Source organism: Schistosoma haematobium, chromosome 1 (assembly GCF_000699445.3).
Source record: "Schistosoma haematobium chromosome 1, whole genome shotgun sequence".
NCBI classification, from domain to species: Eukaryota; Metazoa; Platyhelminthes; class Trematoda; order Strigeidida; family Schistosomatidae; genus Schistosoma; species Schistosoma haematobium.
In genome coordinates, this window is record NC_067196.1 from 58,560,220 (window position 1) to 58,582,918 (window position 22,699).

The 22,699-nt window shown below is 31.9% G+C and overlaps 1 protein-coding gene across 1 annotated transcript in view; it reads right to left on the minus strand.

Moving 5' to 3' along the window:
• Window positions 1-22,699, minus strand: part of ZNHIT1 (Zinc finger HIT domain-containing protein 1) — a 68,687-nt gene that overhangs the window by 22,695 nt on the left and 23,293 nt on the right. The window contains exons 3-14 of the mRNA XM_051209188.1: window positions 20,747-20,929; window positions 19,441-19,696; window positions 18,350-18,494; window positions 16,250-16,354; window positions 12,060-12,086; window positions 10,983-11,036; window positions 9,385-9,531; window positions 9,133-9,297; window positions 5,831-5,884; window positions 3,351-3,765; window positions 1,449-2,050; window positions 507-668 (exon numbers count right to left, since the gene is read on the minus strand). Of these exons, the coding sequence (XP_051074623.1) occupies window positions 507-668; window positions 1,449-2,050; window positions 3,351-3,765; window positions 5,831-5,884; window positions 9,133-9,297; window positions 9,385-9,531; window positions 10,983-11,036; window positions 12,060-12,086; window positions 16,250-16,354; window positions 18,350-18,494; window positions 19,441-19,696; window positions 20,747-20,929 (2,315 nt within the window). The remainder of the gene's footprint in view (window positions 1-506; window positions 669-1,448; window positions 2,051-3,350; window positions 3,766-5,830; window positions 5,885-9,132; window positions 9,298-9,384; window positions 9,532-10,982; window positions 11,037-12,059; window positions 12,087-16,249; window positions 16,355-18,349; window positions 18,495-19,440; window positions 19,697-20,746; window positions 20,930-22,699) is intronic.

A 22,699-nucleotide genomic window follows, 5' to 3' on the forward strand; every position in this document is an offset into this window, starting at 1 on the left:
TTACATGATAATGAATCGAATCTTCTGCTTACATATTATTTGTCTAACGATAGTTATTCTCATGAAATTATGGTGACATCAAAACGTTTATTATCAATACTTTATTCGTTTAGAAGCATTCAGTTACACCGCTTACATCAGTTAAAATATGGAAAAATCTGCTCATCCTCTTTAAAATCTAGAAAGTTATATCATAAGATCTGTATATTACTTCTGTATTTTTTAAACTCAATCTGGAAGCAATCTTCAAACTATGGAACATAAATGAATAATTAAGAACAGTTAGTATTAGAGCGTACGATTGTTTTTAACAACCTCTTAATCAAGCTCTACAATTATAAATCCAATATTATTATTATCTTATTGCAATAGACAGAATACAAAAGCTGAATTATTACATGTTATGAACTGAAAATAGTGAGCTGTAGGTTGATTGAGTCCTAAACACTGCAAAATACCAACAAATTGAGTAATAGAATACGGATTAAATAGATTAAGTAACTTACTGTTGGTCCGACTGGACCTTGTTGTCCTTCAGGTCCTGGATCGCCTATAGGACCCGGTGGTCCAGTGTTCCCAAGACTACCAGGTTGCCCTGCTGGTCCACGTTCACCTGGTTCTCCACGTGGTCCAGGAAATCCAACAGGTCCTTCTCTTCCAGTTGAACCCTAATGAACGTTAAGGATAAAAGTGGTTGAAGTGAACTGTTTATTTTTTTAATACGAAGAATAATGAAAGTAGAGAAATAATCTCAGCGAATAAATGTTCACTTTGAAAATGCAGTAGTTGATTGTATTCTTCTCGAATAATTGACTAAATTTTAATAATTTATTGTTAGGATTATAATAGAAGATTCAACCAATCCTTATTTTTCACCATCTTAAATTTATTGAGTAATTACACAAATATTCATAAATGAATATATCTGTGCTTATGATGTTGGTTTCTCTCTATGTAAAAGATATAGTTTACTTTTACCTAGGAGCAAATTTATCAATGCTTTAAAAATGAGTCGCTTGTTCAATTACAAAGAATATCAATCGAACATATTTTTATTCATTTTGATAAAAGTACTAATTATACAAGAATAATATACGCTGCAAACTCGTATAGATATTCCTATTGAAGCTACAGTGCAAAAATTCTGTGAAATATTTTCGAAAAATATAAGATAGTCTAAGCAAGTGTAGAGATTTTACTTTCAGAATGAACAATGATCTCAGTTAAAAACTCACTGAAGTGGTGAGTGTAACGTTATTGAAATTCATAAGTTACTGTCCGATAAATTCTTAACTAATACGACATTGATAATTTGTCGAATACTAACGTCGAAATTCTCGTGACTGGTGTTTTTAAAAGTCAACTAACTGTACAAAAATAAAACATTAAGAAACTAAAGATCAAACGTTTGCTTTCAGAAATTCACGATCATGTAAAATGGGACTTACTGGTGGTCCTATTGGTCCAGGAGGTCCGACAGGACCTTGAAGACCTTGTTCACCAATCGGTCCGACGGATCCAACTGGGCCAACCGGACCAGCATCCCCTTTCATTCCCGGCGGGCCAAATCTTCCTGGTGGACCTCTTGGCCCAGGAGCCCCTCTTTGCCCTTGCTGCCCCGTTTCACCTGGTGAACCTGGAGGTCCAATGTCTCCTTTGTCACCGCCTCGACCTCGTCTTCCAGTTAAACCTGGTGGACCTCTTTCCCCGTCTGGACCGGGTGGACCTGGAATGCCGATAGCGCCCGGTAAACCTTTGGTCCCGGGGTCTCCTCTTTGTCCAACTGGACCAGGTGGACCTGGGTCACCTTTCATACCTGTAACTCCTGGCGATCCTACGGGGCCAGATATTCCAACGTCTCCCTTCACTCCTTTTGGACCTGGATCTCCAGGCACTCCTCCAGGCCCTGGTTTGCCACTCTCACCTTTTGCACCTTCGGGACCGGACCGACCCCGTTCACCTTTATAACCTCTTGGTCCTTGAATACCTGTATCACCTTTTGATCCATTCGGACCTGTATCTCCTTTAGGTCCTACATCTCCCTTGGGACCTAGAAAGCGAAAATGAGATGGTTAAACCAGGATAATAGATGGATGAATAGGACAGTATGGTCTGATTGAAAAAAGCCTCAAATGAGTCATTAGCTGTTACGCGAAAACAATTAAACATAATTTATAACATTTAAATAATCGCATGCATTAATTTCTGAATGAATGTTTTTGGCACTAATATTCATCTAACATTAATTTACGTTTTATTTTAGGGGTTTATCTAATGTTTGATAATTTTTCAGAATCTGATTATCATTTTCAAATGGAGTTAAGTAAAATATTTTCGATGAATCTAAGCAATAGGTATCAATGCCAAAGTTGGACTTGATTGTTTCAAATAAATTGAACATTGGGTAGAGAGTTACCGATGAATATATTTTTGTTATACCCCAATGAGTAGAAAAATTGTTTTCTGACGTTTCGTGACTTAATGTAAGCCACTTCTTCAGAGTAACTAAATAACCGACATTAAATTAACATAAGTTTAAATAGTTCTAAGTAACATTTGATGACACTTCATCAGTTTCATGTCATACGACAGGACTAAAAAAACGGCGGTTTGAAAGGAGGCTTGGTAACTAAAAAATTCGACTTGAACAGAAGTATGTTACGCTTCTAGAGTAAAAAAACTAGCGTTACAGATCTCATTATTAACGCAACTCAATAGTGAAGATTGTTGACCGTAGCTTGATGATGAAAATGTTTTAATCATAAATTAAACTAGTAGGTTATTAATATGATGAGCACAAAGCAATGAACGTTTTCGTTACTAGAATACTCTATGAACATCTTGAAAATCTATGTTAAAAAAATTAGACTGCAGGCGTGTTTCAGTATCTGAACCACTGGGTAACAAGAATTTAAAATAACTCTAAGTCAAAGACTGAAATTTTAGTGTTGAATAGCTAGAATTAACTTATAGAAAACTTTTAAATGAGTTTTTAACTCACTAGGATTTACAAACAAGTATGTCTGTGACCTTAAGGAAATGAAGAGATAGACTCATATCATTGAATAGAAAAGTGAAGAATCTTAACTTTAATGTGTGTACTACGAAGGGTTTGTAAATTTCTTCAGAGACACACTCTGCATTCATTTCTTACAAGAATATAACTCTGCTTTGTGGATTTTCGACCAAATTTACGTAGCTAGTTAACTCCGAAAACAATTCGTCGTGAGGTGAAGATATCAGGTTAGGTGTGCGAATGGCAGATATGAATGATAAAATCAGGTTAGTAAGGAGATCTGGGCAATATAAAATTAGTTGTCTTTTCATTTAATATTGTAAAACTAACTGACCTGGAAATCCTGGGAGACCATCAGTACCTGGAACTCCTGAGGGACCAGAGCGTCCCCTCTGACCAGCTATACCTGTTGGGCCCCGAGGACCAGCCATACCTTCTGGCCCAGATGTTCCTACAGGACCTGCTGGCCCTGGTAAACCTGGTAGACCAGGTTCCCCAAGTTCACCTTTACGTCCCCGTGGTCCCTGATTTCCAGGTTTTCCCCTCGGACCCTGTGGACCCGGCTGACCCACAGGACCACGTACTCCAGGCAGACCTGGATCTCCTTGATCCCCAATATCTCCGTGAGGTCCACGTGGTCCCTCTTCACCCGGGAGACCTTGATCACCTTTGGGACCAGGAGGCCCTAATTCACCTTTATCTCCTTTAAGGCCTATAAGTCCAGAATCACCAGGGCGTCCATCTTCTCCCTGAAAAATTAAAAAAAATATACACGTTTGATGGGGCCTAATGAATGAGTATAATCACTTTAGCACGTGCGTCATAGCTCTTGATGGGCCACTACTCGCCACGTTTTGTGAAAAATTATGTGATTAAACACACAAAGACAAAAAATGACTACTAATAATCTTTTACTATCGAGTAGTACTGTTGTAATCAAGGTTTACAGTCAACTACCTAAGTACTATATTAACCATGAGTGCTCTATTGATTGCAGTCCTCATATAGCTAGTTACATTAGAAGCCGGTTTGTATGATTAAACAAAACGACTCTATTGCGCTGCATTTCATCCAAGCTAGTGTTGGCTTATTACGATACCTGTTGAAAATTATCAGTACTATTCTACATGAATACGTCGCTATCCTCTATAATTGGAAGATTTTTTATTGTATTCTTACATAAAAAATTTCGTTATCATTAGTTTCAAAACCATACATAGAACTGCATAATTCTCACCAACATTTAACACAGCTAACTAAAATGTATAAAAAGATATTTCTTTTCATATTTCATTAATAGATAATTCATCTCCCATAAATTTTGAAAGGAAGCCGCATTAATCCTTGAGACCACCTGATCAGAAGTTCACTGTTTCTTATTCCACCTCAAGCATGAAAATTCATAATAGTTGGTTCAGTGTCACCTAATACCCATTTTCAGTAAAGGGTTGTGGAGATTGTTAGTTCCTGAGATGATGAACTAATAAATGTTAGACCATCATTGCAAACCGGAAAGCACTGGATAGGCGCCTCATCCAAGTATGGGAATTCTCAGCAGTTTGCATCCACGGTCCCAAACAAAGTATTCGTACCCAGGACCTTTGGGCTCGCACTTGTAGACCGCTGAGCCGACATCGATCCATTTCATTCCGTTTTCCAAAATATTTGTTTACAATTCTGACAAGTCATAATAGAAGAGTAGAGATTGTCTCAGTGAAAATACCAAAACTTTGTTTTGCTTAGTTTCATGCGACAAAATGGCCAGTGCTACATCGAAAGGGATTTCAATGTTGATAGTTTCCACATTTATTTATCTTTAAAATATATAAAAATTTTGATCAGGATAACTTATATCCTGACACTAAGAATAACCATGTAGCTTCCAGAAATTATTTCTTTGTAAGTGTTAGGTTCGTTAACCTTGAGGATACTACTGATTCGACTTATTCGGAACGGAATGAAGGCTCAGGATTCAGAGACTCAATAGACTATTCTGGTCCATTGTCTTCGACTCAGCTAACTCGATCAAGAAGTCTTGGTAAGGCGTAGAAAGTGTATTCTACAAGCAACAGCAGATACCAAGTCAGGCAGGCAGATCAGATCAAGCATACAAGTCAAGCGTATTTATACAAATATATATCGATTTTGTCATAGGAAATTTTTAAACAATAATCAATGAGTCATCAATTGTCTGCTATTTAAATATTTAATCGATATGATAAAACTACAAAATATGAGTTTGGGGATATATCGGCCCCAACAGTAAGTCAATACGTGAGTCGTTGACATGAATACTATGGATGAAGCTACTCGACCATGAGGAAAGTGTCAGATGTTATCGTACAGGCCTTTCCTCTAAATCAAAGTAGGCTGCATAGTCAGTGTAACAGACCTGTGGTCAGTTCCAATGAATATGAGGAAGAATGTAGTTGAGTCAGTGGGATAATTTTGAATTCATCCCGACATGACTTTAGCTAGTGACGAATAATGTTTTTAAAGTATAATTTCGTGGAACACAAAGCGTAATTTAATTGTTAGTACCTTGAACCAAAGTTTTTATTGACTTCCGTTATATTGAGCAACATTCGTTATTTGATTCACAGTAAATAAGGTTATCTATTCTTCATGATTGTGTTAATAATTACTGGAGCTAGCTATATTTTTATTAGTCCATTCAAGTTAAATACGTACATAACACACATAAAACTGTTGTCATAACCAAAGCATTTCTTTTTTGAATAAAACATTTCACTGACTAGAAAACGATAAAGCAGAATAAAAGTGCTAGTGAAGCAATTCGGGTGAATAACTCACTTTCATTCCTGATGGACCAGGTTCTCCACGACTACCATCTAATCCCGGTGGTCCCTGTAATTGAAATCATGATACCAATCATATATTGTGGTAGCATTAGAAAAGGAGTTTCCAAACATATAAAAAACATTTTGGGCTTCCAAAATCAAACATAATGTTATAATATCTTGTAAGTAAAACATGGAATTATTTCCTCGTAATTATGTAAATAAATCCACAAATGAGTAGTTATAGTGTAGATTGGTTTTTATTGATTAACTAATGAATGTGATAACTTTTATAAGTCGACATTATGAGACATAATTTATGTGACTTATAGTGCCGTCCTTGAAATTTTTATTTATTGACAATAAGCACCCCTGCATGCCGAAACAGTTCACATTTGGATGCGGAGCTGTAAATATATGCACTCAAGTGGAGGAACAATAAAGTTCGTAACTTCCAAAATAGAAGAGAAATTAAGTTGGTTATATTGCCTAGATGTCAAACGTACTAAGATTATGTATTTCAAATAAATAAATATTAGAAGTTATCTGGTACAAGGATACTTAGAAAACGTTGTGAAATAAATCCTATTCGTGTAGGGTCATCTTTCATAACTTTATTTTGTGTACTAACTACAAATCAATAATTTCTTCACGTTTCTAGTATTTTTTAATAATCAATTTTAGCTTATGTCTTTGTGTTGTATACTGTGGAGCTGACATTGTTCTTCTGGTCAACATAATCTGTATCTACTAAATTATTTAATTCAGAGAACATAGCACCAGTTTAAGCGTCCACATGGACTGAAAATCTCTTTCATCATTAAGCAATTTGGTTGTGTCTGTATAGAATCGCTTTAAACCAGCCTTTGGATGAAATATCCTTAAGCTAATTATTTTTTTCACCATATAAGTGGTTTTTGGGTGGAAAAAAACGTTATTTATTAAGTCCTGCCTTCATTTACTATGGAGGTAATATGCCTTAAACATTTGAAGTGAACAGAATACGTCATTTTATATTGTAGTTCAATATGATCACAATGAAATAAATTGTATAACTAGATATAATAGGTAAAAAGTACAAATCAACATCACACAACATAGACAGCGTGGTGGCTTGTTATGTAGAAACGCGTACAATAAGACCCTTTGTGCTTGCGAATACACATACTTCTATAGTATTACACCCATCCACTACAAAATAAATCTTGTCGGATTTCTCACATGCAGAGCAAAAATGGTCTCCCTAGATGATATTAAGAAAGAGTTGAAGTCTATCAACAACACTCTGACAGCGATCAGCTATCCGAGTTTTTAAAAAGTACACGTTTGCGGGTAAATATTAACTGGATATATTCACTATACATAAGAAACCTATATTTTTAAAACTGAAATGCAATAACAGTGTGTTTAGCGATGTCCTGAATGGTAGATAAGTATGAGGAGATGATAGCACATTTTAAACAACCAACCATTCGTTGGCATCTTTTAGTAGGAAAAGGATAAATTACCTGAGTTGGCCTCCACAGTGTCCATCTACAAATCTAGCTGCTCCTCTGGAGATAGCTATATTGGGTGTAATAACAGGCAAATTAACCAGTGAATGAGTGAATGATGTCTTTATTTGTCATCTCTCCGTTTAGATTCGTCAATATCTAATTATTTATGCACTTCTTATTGCATAATTTTAATAATGTATAGTGATTATCATTTTAAAGTCTATTTATCCAAGTTTGACCTACTTCTTTTGTTGAACTATTGACTAGAACTTTTGTTATTTGGCTGTTCCCATCACTAATACACCTGTCTTATTATAAGTTTGTACTTTTTATCTACTGTATTTAATAATACAATTTATTTCATTGTGATCATTGGCCCATCAATTGCTTTGATTAGTTTGAAAAATTTTCATATAAGTATTCATGTATATTAGAGCAAAGCCTGATTATAATCTAATTGAGAACAGTATTGTTCGTATATATGTGTTGTTCTAATTTTTATAATGACAATCTTCAATATAATGATAGTTGTTTAAAATATAACAATTAAGGTATTCCCATTATCTCATTTTCAGTGATTTGAATTTACTGATGATTTTAACAGTTTGAGATGTTTTAAGAAAAATCTGTTTTCATAAGAATAAGGATTTTTAACTGAATCAGTCTCTCGAAATCTCAGGACTTGAAACAGATATACTTCAGTTAAAGTTGTCAGATTTTACGTTAGGACAAAGAAAAAATTAACAAAACGAAGAGGAAAGTTGAATCAGCAAATACCTCTGTAACTGGTTGGAGGGTTGTCATATTTTCTTATCGACTTATCACCGTTTTACTAACCTTGGAATCGATTATTGGTCGAACCTATATGTTTCATCAGAAGTAAGTAGTGTTTCACTTAGTTTTTCCTCCACCTACTACTATTTGATGCTAATATCTTATTTAATTTCATAGGTAACCTGAATAGAGTATACTTATGTAGGTTAATTTATTTCTGAATTGACCTTGTTATTACCCCACTGCGTTAACTGGGCATATTAGGTCTTGTCAGTTTCAAATATGGTCTTTATATTAGGTAATCAGTTTGTGAGTATACCTGTAAATATAGATAGGCTTACTAGTTGATTATAATAAATAATCAAAACTTAACCTATTTTATCGGTGTTCTTTTTTAAAAGCTTAGTTCCTGTAAAACAGATAATGTTATGAAAATCACTACCAAATGTTTATCAACTAGCCACATGGTAGTATATAATATCTTGTTTAAGTAATTGCTTCTGACAGAAATTTATCAATTGTAGAATCCCACTGGGTTTTTAATATATGTAACATAACACCGTTATGGTTTCTGCTTGTTAATGAAGATGTTCAATCAAATAAAACAAATAGGGAAAGTGTCGTGTTAATAAATGCTCCTATGAAATATATCCATTTATAGCTTAGAATTTGCTGATGAATTCATCAAGAACACCAAATACTGATTCATAGTTTAATGCTTATCTACCCCATATATCTAATTTTTTTTTGCGAATATCTTTTTTTGTTTGTTATTAAAAGAATTCTGACGACAGTATAGATAGTTGCCTAAACTTCAAATCATGTTTCTTAGTGTTCAATTTTTTCAGTGTGAAACTGTTTTACAAATAATTTAAACTGAAGGATCAAAAAACATATTTTCCATCTTCTAGCTGTTTACAATAGATATCTGTTACTGTTTAGATGAACAAGTTAGGTTCACAAAACCATTGTTCTAAACGTTTATTCGTTTAAACTACACTTGTTAATCCATGGCGCCTATATAAGTGTTTATAAAATAACTTACACTGGAACCTTGGCGTCCAGGTGGACCCATCGGCCCACGAGGCCCTTGGTATCCCGTATCACCTGGGTGCCCAACTTCTCCTTTAACACCGGGTTCACCGGGACCTCCTTCTGGACCAGTCACACCAGTCATTCCTCTAGCTCCACGTACACCTTTTAAGGAAAGCTGCAAGAAAATGAAAGAAAAACAAATTAGGATATTGACAACTGTGATATATTTATTTGTTGAAATAACCTTGTCAAAAAAACTTACCAAATGTTTTTGAAGCAGGTCTCGAAATGTAGCTGCCCGTGCAAAACTACTACTACCGACGCCTAGATTGAGAGGAATGATGAATAGGGAACCCATAGGACCAAGTGGACCGGGTTCACCAGCAGGTACGGATGACCCATTCAAACCCTTTCGGAAAAAAATATGAAAATAAAAACTTATTACTGGTAGTTTAGGCCTTAAAACTGCAATATTGTGATATATAAATATATATATGAAAAAGTCAGGAGTTTTCTAACCTCTTGTATCCAAACTTTTTCAATCATTTTTTTGAAACAGTGAAACATTAGAATTTGTTCGTTTGTGTTATTTATACATTTGAAAAGCATCCCACTTTGTATTATTCATTATGATTTATGTTCTCCACATCTCCTTTATGTAGATAAAAGTACCCGTAACCGATGGACGCTATTAAATTAGTATCTGAAGCTCTTGAAACAGAGTTTCACTTTTCATACAAAAACAACTCTTTTTACTAATCTTACTAATAAGTTTTCAGTCTTCTACTTGTACTGTTCGGTCATGGTTAACATACACAGATGGAAGTCAATCATTTCAGGTGTAAACGGTAATAACAAATGGGAATTAATGATTATCATATTGTATGACGAATGGAATGAATTTGGGATTATGAAGTATTAGATTCCCTTTCTGAGCTGTAATCGTATCACGTATACCGCAACAGTTAAAGATTTTGATTAAGATGCCGTGGAGCGTCGTTGATGCTCATTACTGCCTACCCCGAAATTGAAACTAAAGAACCGTTAACCACTCTCTGATTTTCAAAGGATTTTCAGCTATCAGACTGTGATCAAAGCTAACTTGGAACAGAAACCATGAATAACCAAGAAGTCCCACTACAGGGGGATGAGAGATAAAAAGCTAAATAAAACTTGATCATAGTGAATATGACAGTTCATTTTAAAACTATTTTTTCGATTATGTCCACAAAACACTATATATTTATTCTCAATATTACTGTTCAAAATCTCCTATGTATTAAGCTTTCTCCCTAATTTATTATAAAGCATAATTATCTGATTTTCTAAGTAGTAGTAATACAACTATATTTTAGTGGTATTTTTGTATAACATAATTATTTAACATCAAATATATTTTAAATAGAACTAGTCTATGCTAAATGGTCAAGTAGTTTTTGAATTCGTTTAAAATGTGGTAAAATCTTGAGATTAATTCAATGTGATTAACTAATGAAATGTATCCTTTTTTCTTTTAATTATGTACGAAGAAAAATCCGCTAAGTATATGTTAATGTAACAAGGAGAATGGTCATTTAAATAGTTGCTTTGTGGATTTCATTTTAGCACTGATGATTTATTCTTTATGTTGTAAATAACTTGAAATGACAATATTTAGGTTAAATATTTTATAGATAAATGTTTTGTTTTTTCAAGATATATTCAGTCATTTCGTCAGTCTTTCAACATTTCGAAAAAATATATATTAATTTGGGATTTATTGTCTGAGTTTCGTGGGTGAAATATCATTGTTTCACTTCAATTAAGTGGTCGTTTGGTAGATCATTTATTTCATTAAAATTATTATCATTCACTACTTACTGGTTCACCTTTGTCACCTGGTGGACCACTATCTCCCATAGAACCTGTTGGACCCTAAAGTGTGCAAACAAAATAAAATATCAATAAATCTGAAAAGGAAAAAAATAAAACCAATGGTATTAATAGAGTTAGAAGTCCTTAACAAGTTCACTATTTTCACTGAGAATATGTGGTACTTTGATAATTAAAGTAACCGATTGAGTTATGGAATAAAACTAAAGTAAATTCAACAAAGAATTTTCTTTTCAATGAAATCGTTTACTTAAGCTGTGACATTTGTAATTATAGTTGTTTGATAAATATATAAATGGTGGTCGGTATATCAGGAGTCATCAGGACAAACAAATATATTCACCATATGAACACTGAATGATAGTGAACAAATAAGCATCTCAGATCACTTTATGATGTAATCTTTTTTATCTTGTTAAAGACATACATTTATCAAGCAACCGTAAATACTAATGTACAGCTGAATTCTCGTTATTTTAATTCAGTGATACTTCTCATCAGCATAATACTAGTTTAAGCTTGGAGTAAGAATTCATTTTCACACTCAGTTTTATAGAACTAACAGTTATTAACAGTTTTAACAAGATTTATGGAACTTGTCGAGTACTTTAGCCTCGAACAATCAGTAGTTAGTTAGATTTACTTAAAGAAAATAAGTGAACGTTTTAGTTACTGTAACTAATATAACTCTTGGTTATTATATTTATTATGGTATGTAGAACTGGAGACGGGATCAACTAAGTAAGCCGATGTATAAATTATCTTAGAAGCTGTTTACAAATAAACAACAGAACAGTTTGCTGCTTACACTAGTAAATGTAGAACGTAACGTAGCTAATATACACTAAACATGATATGTATCGGTTCTTCTCATTGTTTTGTAAATATCAAGTGAATACACATTTCTTAAACTAATTAAGTAAATATCTATCAATTGAAACCAAATTTTTTTTAGTTTTTTAAACTCTGTATATTCTTGGATCAAATAATTTCCGAAATAAGTGAGGTTCTTTCCTTATTAATTACTATGACAAATCAATTTTAAATAAAAACAAATAAACTTACCTGCATTGGATCAGTATCTTTATCTCCCTAGAAATTTTGAACAAAAAAAATATACAAAACAAAAATTCACAGTTGATAAAGTGATCATTAGTAAATGCATATTTATCAATATAAAATGTTTACTAAATTAACTAATATCTAACCACTAAGATATTGGTTGACTAAAGCAAACACAATTAACTGTTCAGGTAATACCTAATATCATTTTTATTAAAATAAAAATACTGAAATGAACCCGTTGTGTCACTTCTGAATTGTTTCTTTTTCTTCATTAAAGCTGGATATTCACTCAGGGTCTTTTTTAAATGAAGAAACAAATAATCGGAAAACTATTTTTAATAAATAATACAATGAATCAATAGATTAATGAGTTTAATTCCCCAGATACAATTTGTTTTGTTGAAATTCGAATTTAAGATTCATATTTTATTCCTTTTAAAAACTGCATAGTACAACTTTACCTACATCTTTGTGATTATATTCTCAATTAAATTCAAATCAAGTACTTGCTGTAATAAATAAAAGATTTATTCATTTAAATAAACTACTTATAATGGTTAAATTTCGTTCAAAAGTTGTCATAGTAACCCGAGATCTAGGCTGTTTACTTTTGTTTTTCGTTTTTTAAAAAGAAAACATCTTAGTATCAGAAGGGGTATTGTGGAGATTGTAGTAATTTCAACAGTTGAGATCATGAGTCAATTGTAGCTAGACAACCATGGAAAACCTGTAAGCACTGGACGGCCGTTTCGTCCTATTGTAGGACTCCTCAGCAGTGCGCATCCACGACCCCACCTCGCCGCATTCGGACCCAGGATCTATCAGTCTCGTGGATGCGCACTGCTGAGGAGTCCCACAATGGGACGAAACGGCCGTCCTGTGCTTCCAGGTTTTCCATGGTGGTCTAGCTACAAATGACTCATGATCTCAACTGTTGAAAGAAAACATCTTAATTAAATCATTGATTTTTCATGTTATTTTTTATCGATGAAAACAAGATCAACAATTTCATTTTATAATTGTTCCCAATCAAAGAGAAGAATATGAGAGGAAAAAAGCATTCTATATCTTAATTCATATGTATGTTACATATTTAATATTATCATCAGTTAAGCATAAATGATTATGAAACTACGAGTAAATTTACGTAATAAGATTAAAGTAGTAGGTAACATATGCTTTGAATTTTTCTTTCTATTAAAAATTACGTTCTATAGAAAGTATTATTAATTTGATCAATATATATATATATATGGAAGGAAGTTGTATTGATAAAGGAAATTATTGCCAAGGTAATTAATGACAATTTTAGCTTTTAGTTAATAAAATATTTTAAACCTTTTTTTATATTTTAGATTAAATTATTTATAATTGATTAAAGTAGGTCTATAATCTAACTACTGGACAATTGGGAAATGATAAGTTTGTTCGAGATTTTGGACAAACTGTCATGGTCTAAAAAAGCAAAAGGAAAAAAAACTATATTATACACTCATACAATTAGTCCCTTTAGATATTGATTAGATTTGACATTTAAACATGTGTTTTTATTAATGTAATGCTATTCAATGCACATTACTGAATTGAATTATTATGTTTTTGATAAACTTAATAAAAAAATAACATTAAGCAATCACCGCTTTTTTCCCTCTCTCTCTCTCTCTCCATCTCATATCAACGAATCTTGTAGTCAAAGTTGAATTCAAATGATTTTAGACATCAAATGAAAATTGGTTATATTGAAATAAACAAAATTTCTTTGTTTATCAGAATTCTGTCAAATGAAAGACTAAATAAATACAAAAATGGTTTTCTGTAATTATTGTAATTGTTTAAAGAGGTTATCATTGATAGTGTAATCAACTATATGAAGTGAATAATTTTTCGACATCTAAACATTTGAGTTATAAACTAGATAGCAAGGTAACATGACGACTTAATTTCGTTCAGTCATTCAAACCGTAACTTAAACTATGAGTAGACAGATGGAATGATTTGATAATCATAAATCATACATTTCGTTTCGTTACTGATTTACAGATTTTCTCTCTCTCATTTGTTTAACGTGAACAGTTGCAGAAGTAACACTATGATTAAACAAGTAGAATGATTATTTCTTTAAAGTTAAGACTATTTACACCAAATCAAATGCATCTAACAATGTTATTACTAAAAATAATGTATTAAAGTATTTCACTAACTAGGTAGACTTATTAAACTCAATTTTTTATTTCAATCAGAAACTTTAAATATCAAGGTGAATCATTACGAACGATAATGAATTTATATTATACTTCATTAGTGTTTGTCTTGGTTCTGTTCAAAATATTTTTGGTTTGGCACAAACTAGACTCGTTAAATTCCAATAAATAAATAAATAGTGGTAAATGTAATACCTTAAATCTAAATTCCCATAGATATCTAAAAGTGTATAAGTTAAACTACGAAAGTAGTTTAATGTAAATGTCGATTACGTGAATGAGTAATGTCAAGAAAGTTTTCAACTATTTTCCTTATCAAAAAATGAGTAAAACAGACTCCCATGAGTTAACCAATCAAAAATTAGATACAATTATTCTTGTTCATTATATTTAATTATAAATTAGAACAAAATATTTGACTATAATATTAATACAACCATAGTCATATTTGGCTTGTACAAACTTAATCTTGGTCAAAATTATCTTAGTAGGATGGAAAAAATTTAATGTAAGTAATTAGTTTACAACTGTCAAAACTAACTTTTTAAAATTGATTTTATCTAACAATTTAGAGTTCCAACCTTGATCTTAAATAGCATGATACTAGAGCACAGGTAGCTCACAGTAAATATATATGATTCATTCTTTTCTCAAGTATACAAGTCAATGTCAAAAGGCCTGAAATCTAAATTAATCAGGGTTTTCTGTCAGCTACTTATCATTAATTCATTTTGAAGTGCCTAAAAGTAATTCTTTTGCCTATTACATGTATTTTTATCGACAAATGAAAACAGTAGGAGCTACATTCAAGAAATAATACCATTAAGATTAATTGCTAAATCTTAATAATTCAGTTTTACAGATTGAAATCATGAGTCAATTGAAGCTAGACCACCACGGAAAACCTGGAAGCACTGGACGGCCGTTTCACCCTAGTATGGGACTCTTCAGCAGTGCGCATCCACGATCTCGCACCCCGCGAGATTCGAACCCAGGACCTATCAGTTTCGCGTCAGGCGCTTAACCAACTAGACCACTGAGCCGGCATCTAATGGTGTTAATATCTGTGAAATTTCCAAAATCCCCACAAACCCCTTCTGATAATTCAATTTTACGCCAAACATATTATTGTGCTATGTGGTTAACTTACGAACTGAAATATTCCTACATCCAACATATAATGTTTCAATGTTTCTAAACGATTTTTATAGATCAACAAAGTTCAATTACCCTTTAAGAATAAAGTATAAAACTGTCATAAAACTTTAATATATGTACTATTTTCAGTAACTTCTTAAAAAATCTGGAAATATGATTTCCTAATTTAAAACTTGTCTAGATTTACTGAATTCTTTATACAGTAATTGAGTTTACTTGGAGATTTATATAAATAAGTTCATTCTGATCAAATTCACTTGTTCTTTTACTTGTTTGATTAAATACTTTAATAAACGAATTAATGGACTATAAAATATTGTTCAACCTATTTATTTACCATTTGAATGAATAAATTCAAGCTGTAATATTGAATTTATTATGAACATATTTATATGTTGTTTCAAATATTATTTAGTCAGTAAAACAAATGCAAAAAGAACAACATACACTATCTTAAGTAGTTCATATTCAATTATATATTTAGACTATGTACTGATTTATGGCAAATGGTGAATAATTCCCAGATTTAGGAATACTATACTGTTCTTCTTCTTTGTTTTTACTTTCTTCTTATCTATAATCCTATGAAGTATCCATATTTATATGTTATACACACATGATGATATAAATTTACAATACTGAAGTGTACATTGATTGATTAATATTTATAATTAAATTATATATTGATAATAAACATAAAATCGAAAAGGAAATCAACACATGTTACCTTTTTTCTTAGACTATTCAGACAACAAGTTTATTATAAATAAATATAAAAAATAAACATGGAAGGAACATGTCGCAAAAAACAGAACAAAACAAACAATTTACTTCATCCCCCATCATTTGATCATCAAAACAATTAGGTGAATAAACATCACATTGTTTAACAGCACCTTCTTCACCAGGTAGAAGATAAAAATCTTCAATAAAACCCTATAAGTAATACATTTGAAATAATTATATTAGTATAATTATAATATATAGTTTGTAAATCCATAAGCTTTAATTAAATATTCTCTATGAGAAATTTAAAACAGTTAGTCCCTTTGATAAATTTCGATAATACGATGAGAAGACGAAGTTTATCAGAATTATGTGATATATTTGCACAATACATTTCGAACAGTCTGATCACACATATACTTGTTAAGAATATTTATATATGAAAATTAAAATGTTAACTAGACAGGTTAAGGGTAAGTCATACCAAAGGAAGAAAAACATTAAAGTACACAAAAACAAATGTGATTACCGCTCAGGATAAACTAGGTTTGAAGCGGTTACGAGTTCATTTAGACTGCGAACGGAACAAAGACTCAGTGACCAAAAACCAATAAGCTAGCTTTTTGATGCGTCCCAGTCCCGCTAACTAGAGTAAGAAGTCCAAGCTTGGAATAGGGAAGTATATTCTGCAAACTGCCAGGAATGAGCGATAACAACAAACACAAATCAAAACGTATATATACAGCACAAAACCATCCTTGGGGAGAGTTACCAAATAACATACTAAAAGACACAACGGACCAATAGAATTTAAGATATTTTCCAAGTCGAAAATACGACATGCAGGTGAAAAGAGCGCCTTTGCCGCGAAAACAAAGAAATTCAAATTTTCTAAATAAAATTACAAAATTAGGTCCTTTTCAAGTGAGTTCTGGGAATCTAACGTCCCCAACAGGACAATAAATCAGTATTACCAGGGCGGGTTATGTTTAAGGACAAATTGTTTTTGAACACATAAAGGAGGTTTCAATTTCCATAATTCTGATAAACTTCGTCTCTCATTGCATTATCGAAATTCTCTATAAGATTATTCTGGAATTATATTTAAAGTATATTTTATTATCTTAAGGTATATTAACTTTAAGAATCTTTAACTATTTGCGATATGAAATTGAACTCATTTAGCCTCTGTAGTTTGTAAATGGTTATATGGGAAAGCCATCTTGGTACTAATGTTTATTACTTTCGAATGTACTAAAAATTCGTAATTCAATAATATGAAATTCATTCGATTCCATCTAAAAATAGTCTTCATAATTAGGTTTAATCAAAGTATTTTTCTGATAACAAACTTATTGCAAACTTAACAATAGCAAGTGTCTGACCTTTTCTAAAATTAAAGATCACTTGTTGTTATGAAAGTAAATATTCCGTAGTTGTATGATTCATTTGACCATCAAAAGATGAAAAATTCAACTATATTTAAGTAATTACAATGAATGGCTCCTTCTTTAGTGATCTATTTAACCTGCTTTGTATTTTTACAGTTCTTAGTCTGAAGAGAAATTTTGTGTGGTCGTTATAGTGCATAAATTTGAGCGAAGCAAAAATAAAAGTTTTTGCGGTAATAAGTAGGTTAGTTTATAGGCACAAGAGTTAATAATAGAGATTATTAACCTCAGTAGATCACGTTTTTGAAGAAAGTGAGGCTCAGGCCTTGCGGTTTGTATTCTCAGTGTTTAATTCTGTCAACAACTTTGTTTCTAAGAGTTCTGTTGATTGACAAATTACTTAATGTCTTATTCAGAAAATCTGTTTGTAACCATTTTTGTTTATTAGTACACTGTTAGAACTTTAATTTTGTACCGAACGCTTTGTGAAGTGTTGGAATTTCTATGAGTTTCCAATAGGGCTGACCATGTTTGCCTTCCTGAAGAAATATTTTAAGTTGTACTCTACGTACCAGATTAATCTCTTCAGTTAACTTATCAAATCGGCCGTAAATATAACCCTACTCGTTTTATTTGAAATATGAATACTGCTTCATAATTATCTACAAGTTGTCAATATTTCTAACGTTATGAATAAAGTTAATTAGTGCTTAAATCGTATTTTCACTCAAATTGTCTTGTGGAAAAGTCACTATTTCTTTTGGAATGTGATCAACAAAGTATTAAACAGATCAAATATATGATGAAAACTCACATGAATGCCGTCTTTCAATACTTGTATTCGACCTCTGTTATCAATGCTTGTTGATGAACGATTATAATTTATGGACTCCCTTTGTTTACAATCAACAAGTAATCTTACGGTAGTAGTACCAATACTGACGGCTACACGATGCCATCTAAAAAGTTCATGAAAATATAATGTATTGAACAGGATACACAGAAAATGAAAGCCTAGTAAATAAATATTGGGAATCATTTGTACTATATACTCCTGAACACGTCATTTAGTTTATTTTGAGAAAACTTGGTTAAATTTATTATGATATGATAGCTTTATTTTGAGACAAAGCACTATTAAACGTTACTGGATTTGAACCAGGATTCTCAAATGGTTCAAGCATGAAGAGTTTTGACTGATAACCCCTATTGATAATACGTTAATAAATTGCTTTTCGGCTTTCCATGAATCGGAAGTTATATATCTCTTGAGTTATAGGGTGTTAACAAATATTTATGTCTGTTTCAATAGAACATACACATGTTCTTGAATTACAATAATCATATAGGGAGATGTAATTTAGTGACGGTTTTAAAATGCTTGCTCCATAGCAAAATTGTAAGGATGGGAGTCTTCTGAATTATGAGTAATTAATATTCTGCACCTGATGAGTGTTTCGAACTTTAATGTTATAGTGTATATTCATACGAGATGCTTCTCAAAACAAAACTGGAAAGAATATTTAGCATAGATATGAATAAGGCGATTCATGTTTTATGATATTCAAAGCTCACTCACTACACTGCAGAAGCGTACAGTCTAGGCCCGTACAACCAGAAATCAACAGGTTTCATTTCGGTTTTAAACTAGTGACGTAAATTATTCAAAAGAGTTTGTACAGTCTAACTAACTAATTTCAAATAGGGAGAAACACGCATCTTAGTTTCCCCTGTTAATCATATTTCACATATTCTAGGGATAAAAACGTCTGCCTTCATCGATAGATATTATAAAAAAGCAACCCAATAAAAAGAAACAAATAACAGAGAACTCATTAAAACAGAAATGGAATGAAATCACTAGTTCTAAGTGAAAGATTACTAAAGTAAAAATCATTAACTTACAGGCCATCATTTAGATGAGTTTTAAAAATAGCTTTCTCTAATGTTTTTCCTGAATGTGCTTTTAAATCTCGAGGATGCACATCAGAAAGCTGACTAGACTGTGATTCTTTTGATAAATATTCTAATTGCAAATGTGAGCCAATTATTATGCGTAAAATCATTCGTCCATGTCGATCATAAAGAGCGAAAAACTCTTTTTCCAAATTGGATTCCAATCGAATAGTAAATAAAATAGACAGATCTGGAGGAAATGGATCTGTACATAAAAAGGATATTTTGTTAGTACAACTACTACACAAAAACATAAGTAGACAGTGATTCTGCTCACTTGACTAAGCTAACTTTAATAAGGCAGGCATGTAATTAAATGACTAAATTACCTGAAAGTCCCACATAAATTAAAATATGTTCACTTTAGAAGGTAATACATGCGAACTTAAAAAAATTGCCAAAAACTTATTTGCGGACTATAGTTATTACTGAACACGAACAGCTAAACATTATTTTCTATGTTATGCATTAATTAAATATTGAAATACAATTATTTTCTGCGTGAATTTGTCGGAATATAATAAATCAAAAAAAGATCATAAAACACTTTAACTACATTCATAATATAAATAATACGAGGAATTCGGTAAAACAATAAGTTCAGATAAATTAATTCCTAGATGAATAATAAATTGTGGCGAGACTATAATTTGTGGACAAACCCATCACGTATAAGATAACAGGTTTCGGATCATCGCACGAAATTCACTCATTCATTCGGATAACTAAAGTTTTGGAATGATAGCTGATGTCAGTTCGTGATGAAAACCCTAAATCTAACTTATAAAGTTAATCATCAACTGTAAATCGTCATTTTAATTTCTCACATTGGTTTATAACACTCATTTGGTCCTGGTGATCAGGTGGACACCCTCAAGGTCAGCCTGGCGTCGCTCAAAGGTCATCCATAAATTATAGTTTCACCGTATAAGTTCAATAAAATATTTTTTAAAACTTTTTATAGAAGTATTAAAGATAATGGTGGCTACTGAATAAAAGATTCTATTAAGATTGGATATCTTACAAAAAGAAAAATGAGAAAGTGATGGTTTTTATGTTATTCTACCACTTTTCAAACAAAACAATAGGAATCTTTATAAATTGTCCTGTTGATAATTGACAATCAATAACGAAGTGTATTAACAAACTTTACAACACTTCAATTTTTTTACAAGAGTGAAAAAAATCAACGTTTTCAGTTTCAGAAAGGGATACTTTTTAGTAATCAATAAACAAACGAAATTACTAAACTTACCAGGGATTAAAGATCGACCTTCTATGTAAAGACTTAATCCACGAGGAACAGAATAAGCTACATTTCTTTCTGCAACATTTGATGATGTTGCCAAATCATTCGAATCTTGACGACATCGACCAGGTGAAGTTTGTACATATGCTTGTTCACTGACTCTTACTGCAGTTAATACGTCTAATGTACCTTTAAAAAAATACACGTAGGAAACTGATATAATGATTGAGAAAAATTCTCGTACATTTTAGTTTGATTTACCTTAGCAACTAATATTGGTAATGAAAATATCAGAAACTTGAAAATGATAATTCTGAAATTTTGTTTGTTAAAATAGTGTAATCTATGCAAAAATGAAATATTAAAGAATCCGATGTAAGATTATTTAATTGACCGATCTATTTATTCGTAAAGAAGCAACGCCATTCGATTATCCATACAGCCATCACAGAAACGCTAGCTAACATACAAATTTGGTAGTGACCGTTGAAACCATAGACAGTAACTCAATTCACCGATATTTCACTATAAAAACATAGGTAACGCTAGGTGTCAAATAAAATTTGTCTTATCATTGTATTATAAACAGAACCTTAGCAAAACAAATGACCATTATTCTACATTCTAAATTGAATGTAATTGAGAATGTTGATCATTAGATTACAATATATTGATATTAAGGTATTAGGGTCGTTACAAGAATGTTTAGTAAATCGATTCCTTGTAAAGCCGTAAATACCTAGCCCTGAGAGTTCCTAAATTAGGATTGAACAGATGATCATTGATCTCTTTTTTATAGTAGTCCTCAGGCTGATAGCAGTCAGTGGTGAGAGCTAACTTTGAATTGGGATCACACAAATTAGAGAAATGTAATGATTGAGTTATTTTTGAAAAAGGTCAAAATAACCGAGATTTAAGGGTTTATGTGCTACCAAATACTAGTGAAAGATAGGCAGAGTTTCATGGCTACTTCAGCTTATTATTCAGTAGCCGTGATAGAACTATACTATAAAGTTACAAAATAAAATAATAAAGCTGAGTATTTATGCTATATTTCTACAAACTTAATTTTAAATGCTGGGATAAAATCAACCTTCTAAAGCTAGGTATATGGCAGATAAGTGCTTCTAGATTATTAAGGACAATGTGTAAAACTGATCACTTGGGTCTAATGTAGAAAGTTAACTTTCATAGTGTAATAAGATAAACAATAGGAATCAAATGAGTAATTGAACCGAATGAGTACATTTAACGCAACCTATAAATAAAAATATTTGAATGCAGTCTGAGACAAAATAAGATACGTTCGTATATTTATTCTTATGTAAATTCGTTTTGTATACTTGCGAATAAACGACATAACTACTTCCTCAAATATTATATAACATTAGGTCTTACTTGCCGGAACTGTTTATGTCATTATAACCTCTATGTTTAAAGGTACTTCCAATATTATTTAGAGAACTGTTGGAAACGAAGTGAAACTAGGTGCTTTATTAATGTAGGTTAACAAATTCATAGTAGTATGTATTTTTAATCAACTGTGGAGTGAGTGCTGAAAAACTTAAATTTATTTGAATGTAAATGATCGTTTCTCTTTGACCGCAGTTATAGTTTCATATGTAGTGACATATACTAAGTATTATTGATAGATTTACTATTCCTTCGATTAATGATCAATTGGTTTCTCACTGGAACTTTCCTTAATACATTTTCTTTTAGTCACTAAAGATGATTCAAATTGCAACTTAAAAGTACGAACTGACGGAAGTTTTATTCCAAAAATCAAGATGATGACGTTAACGTAGAAAAGGACGCACTATATACATATTGGTGAGGAACATTAAACATTACAAAATAGCTAGCTAATATCTACCAGTTGCTTAACTGAAATTTAAGGCCTAACAACGGGTACTGTTCTATTTAATGAACTTGTTTAGCTGATTTAACTGGCGAATA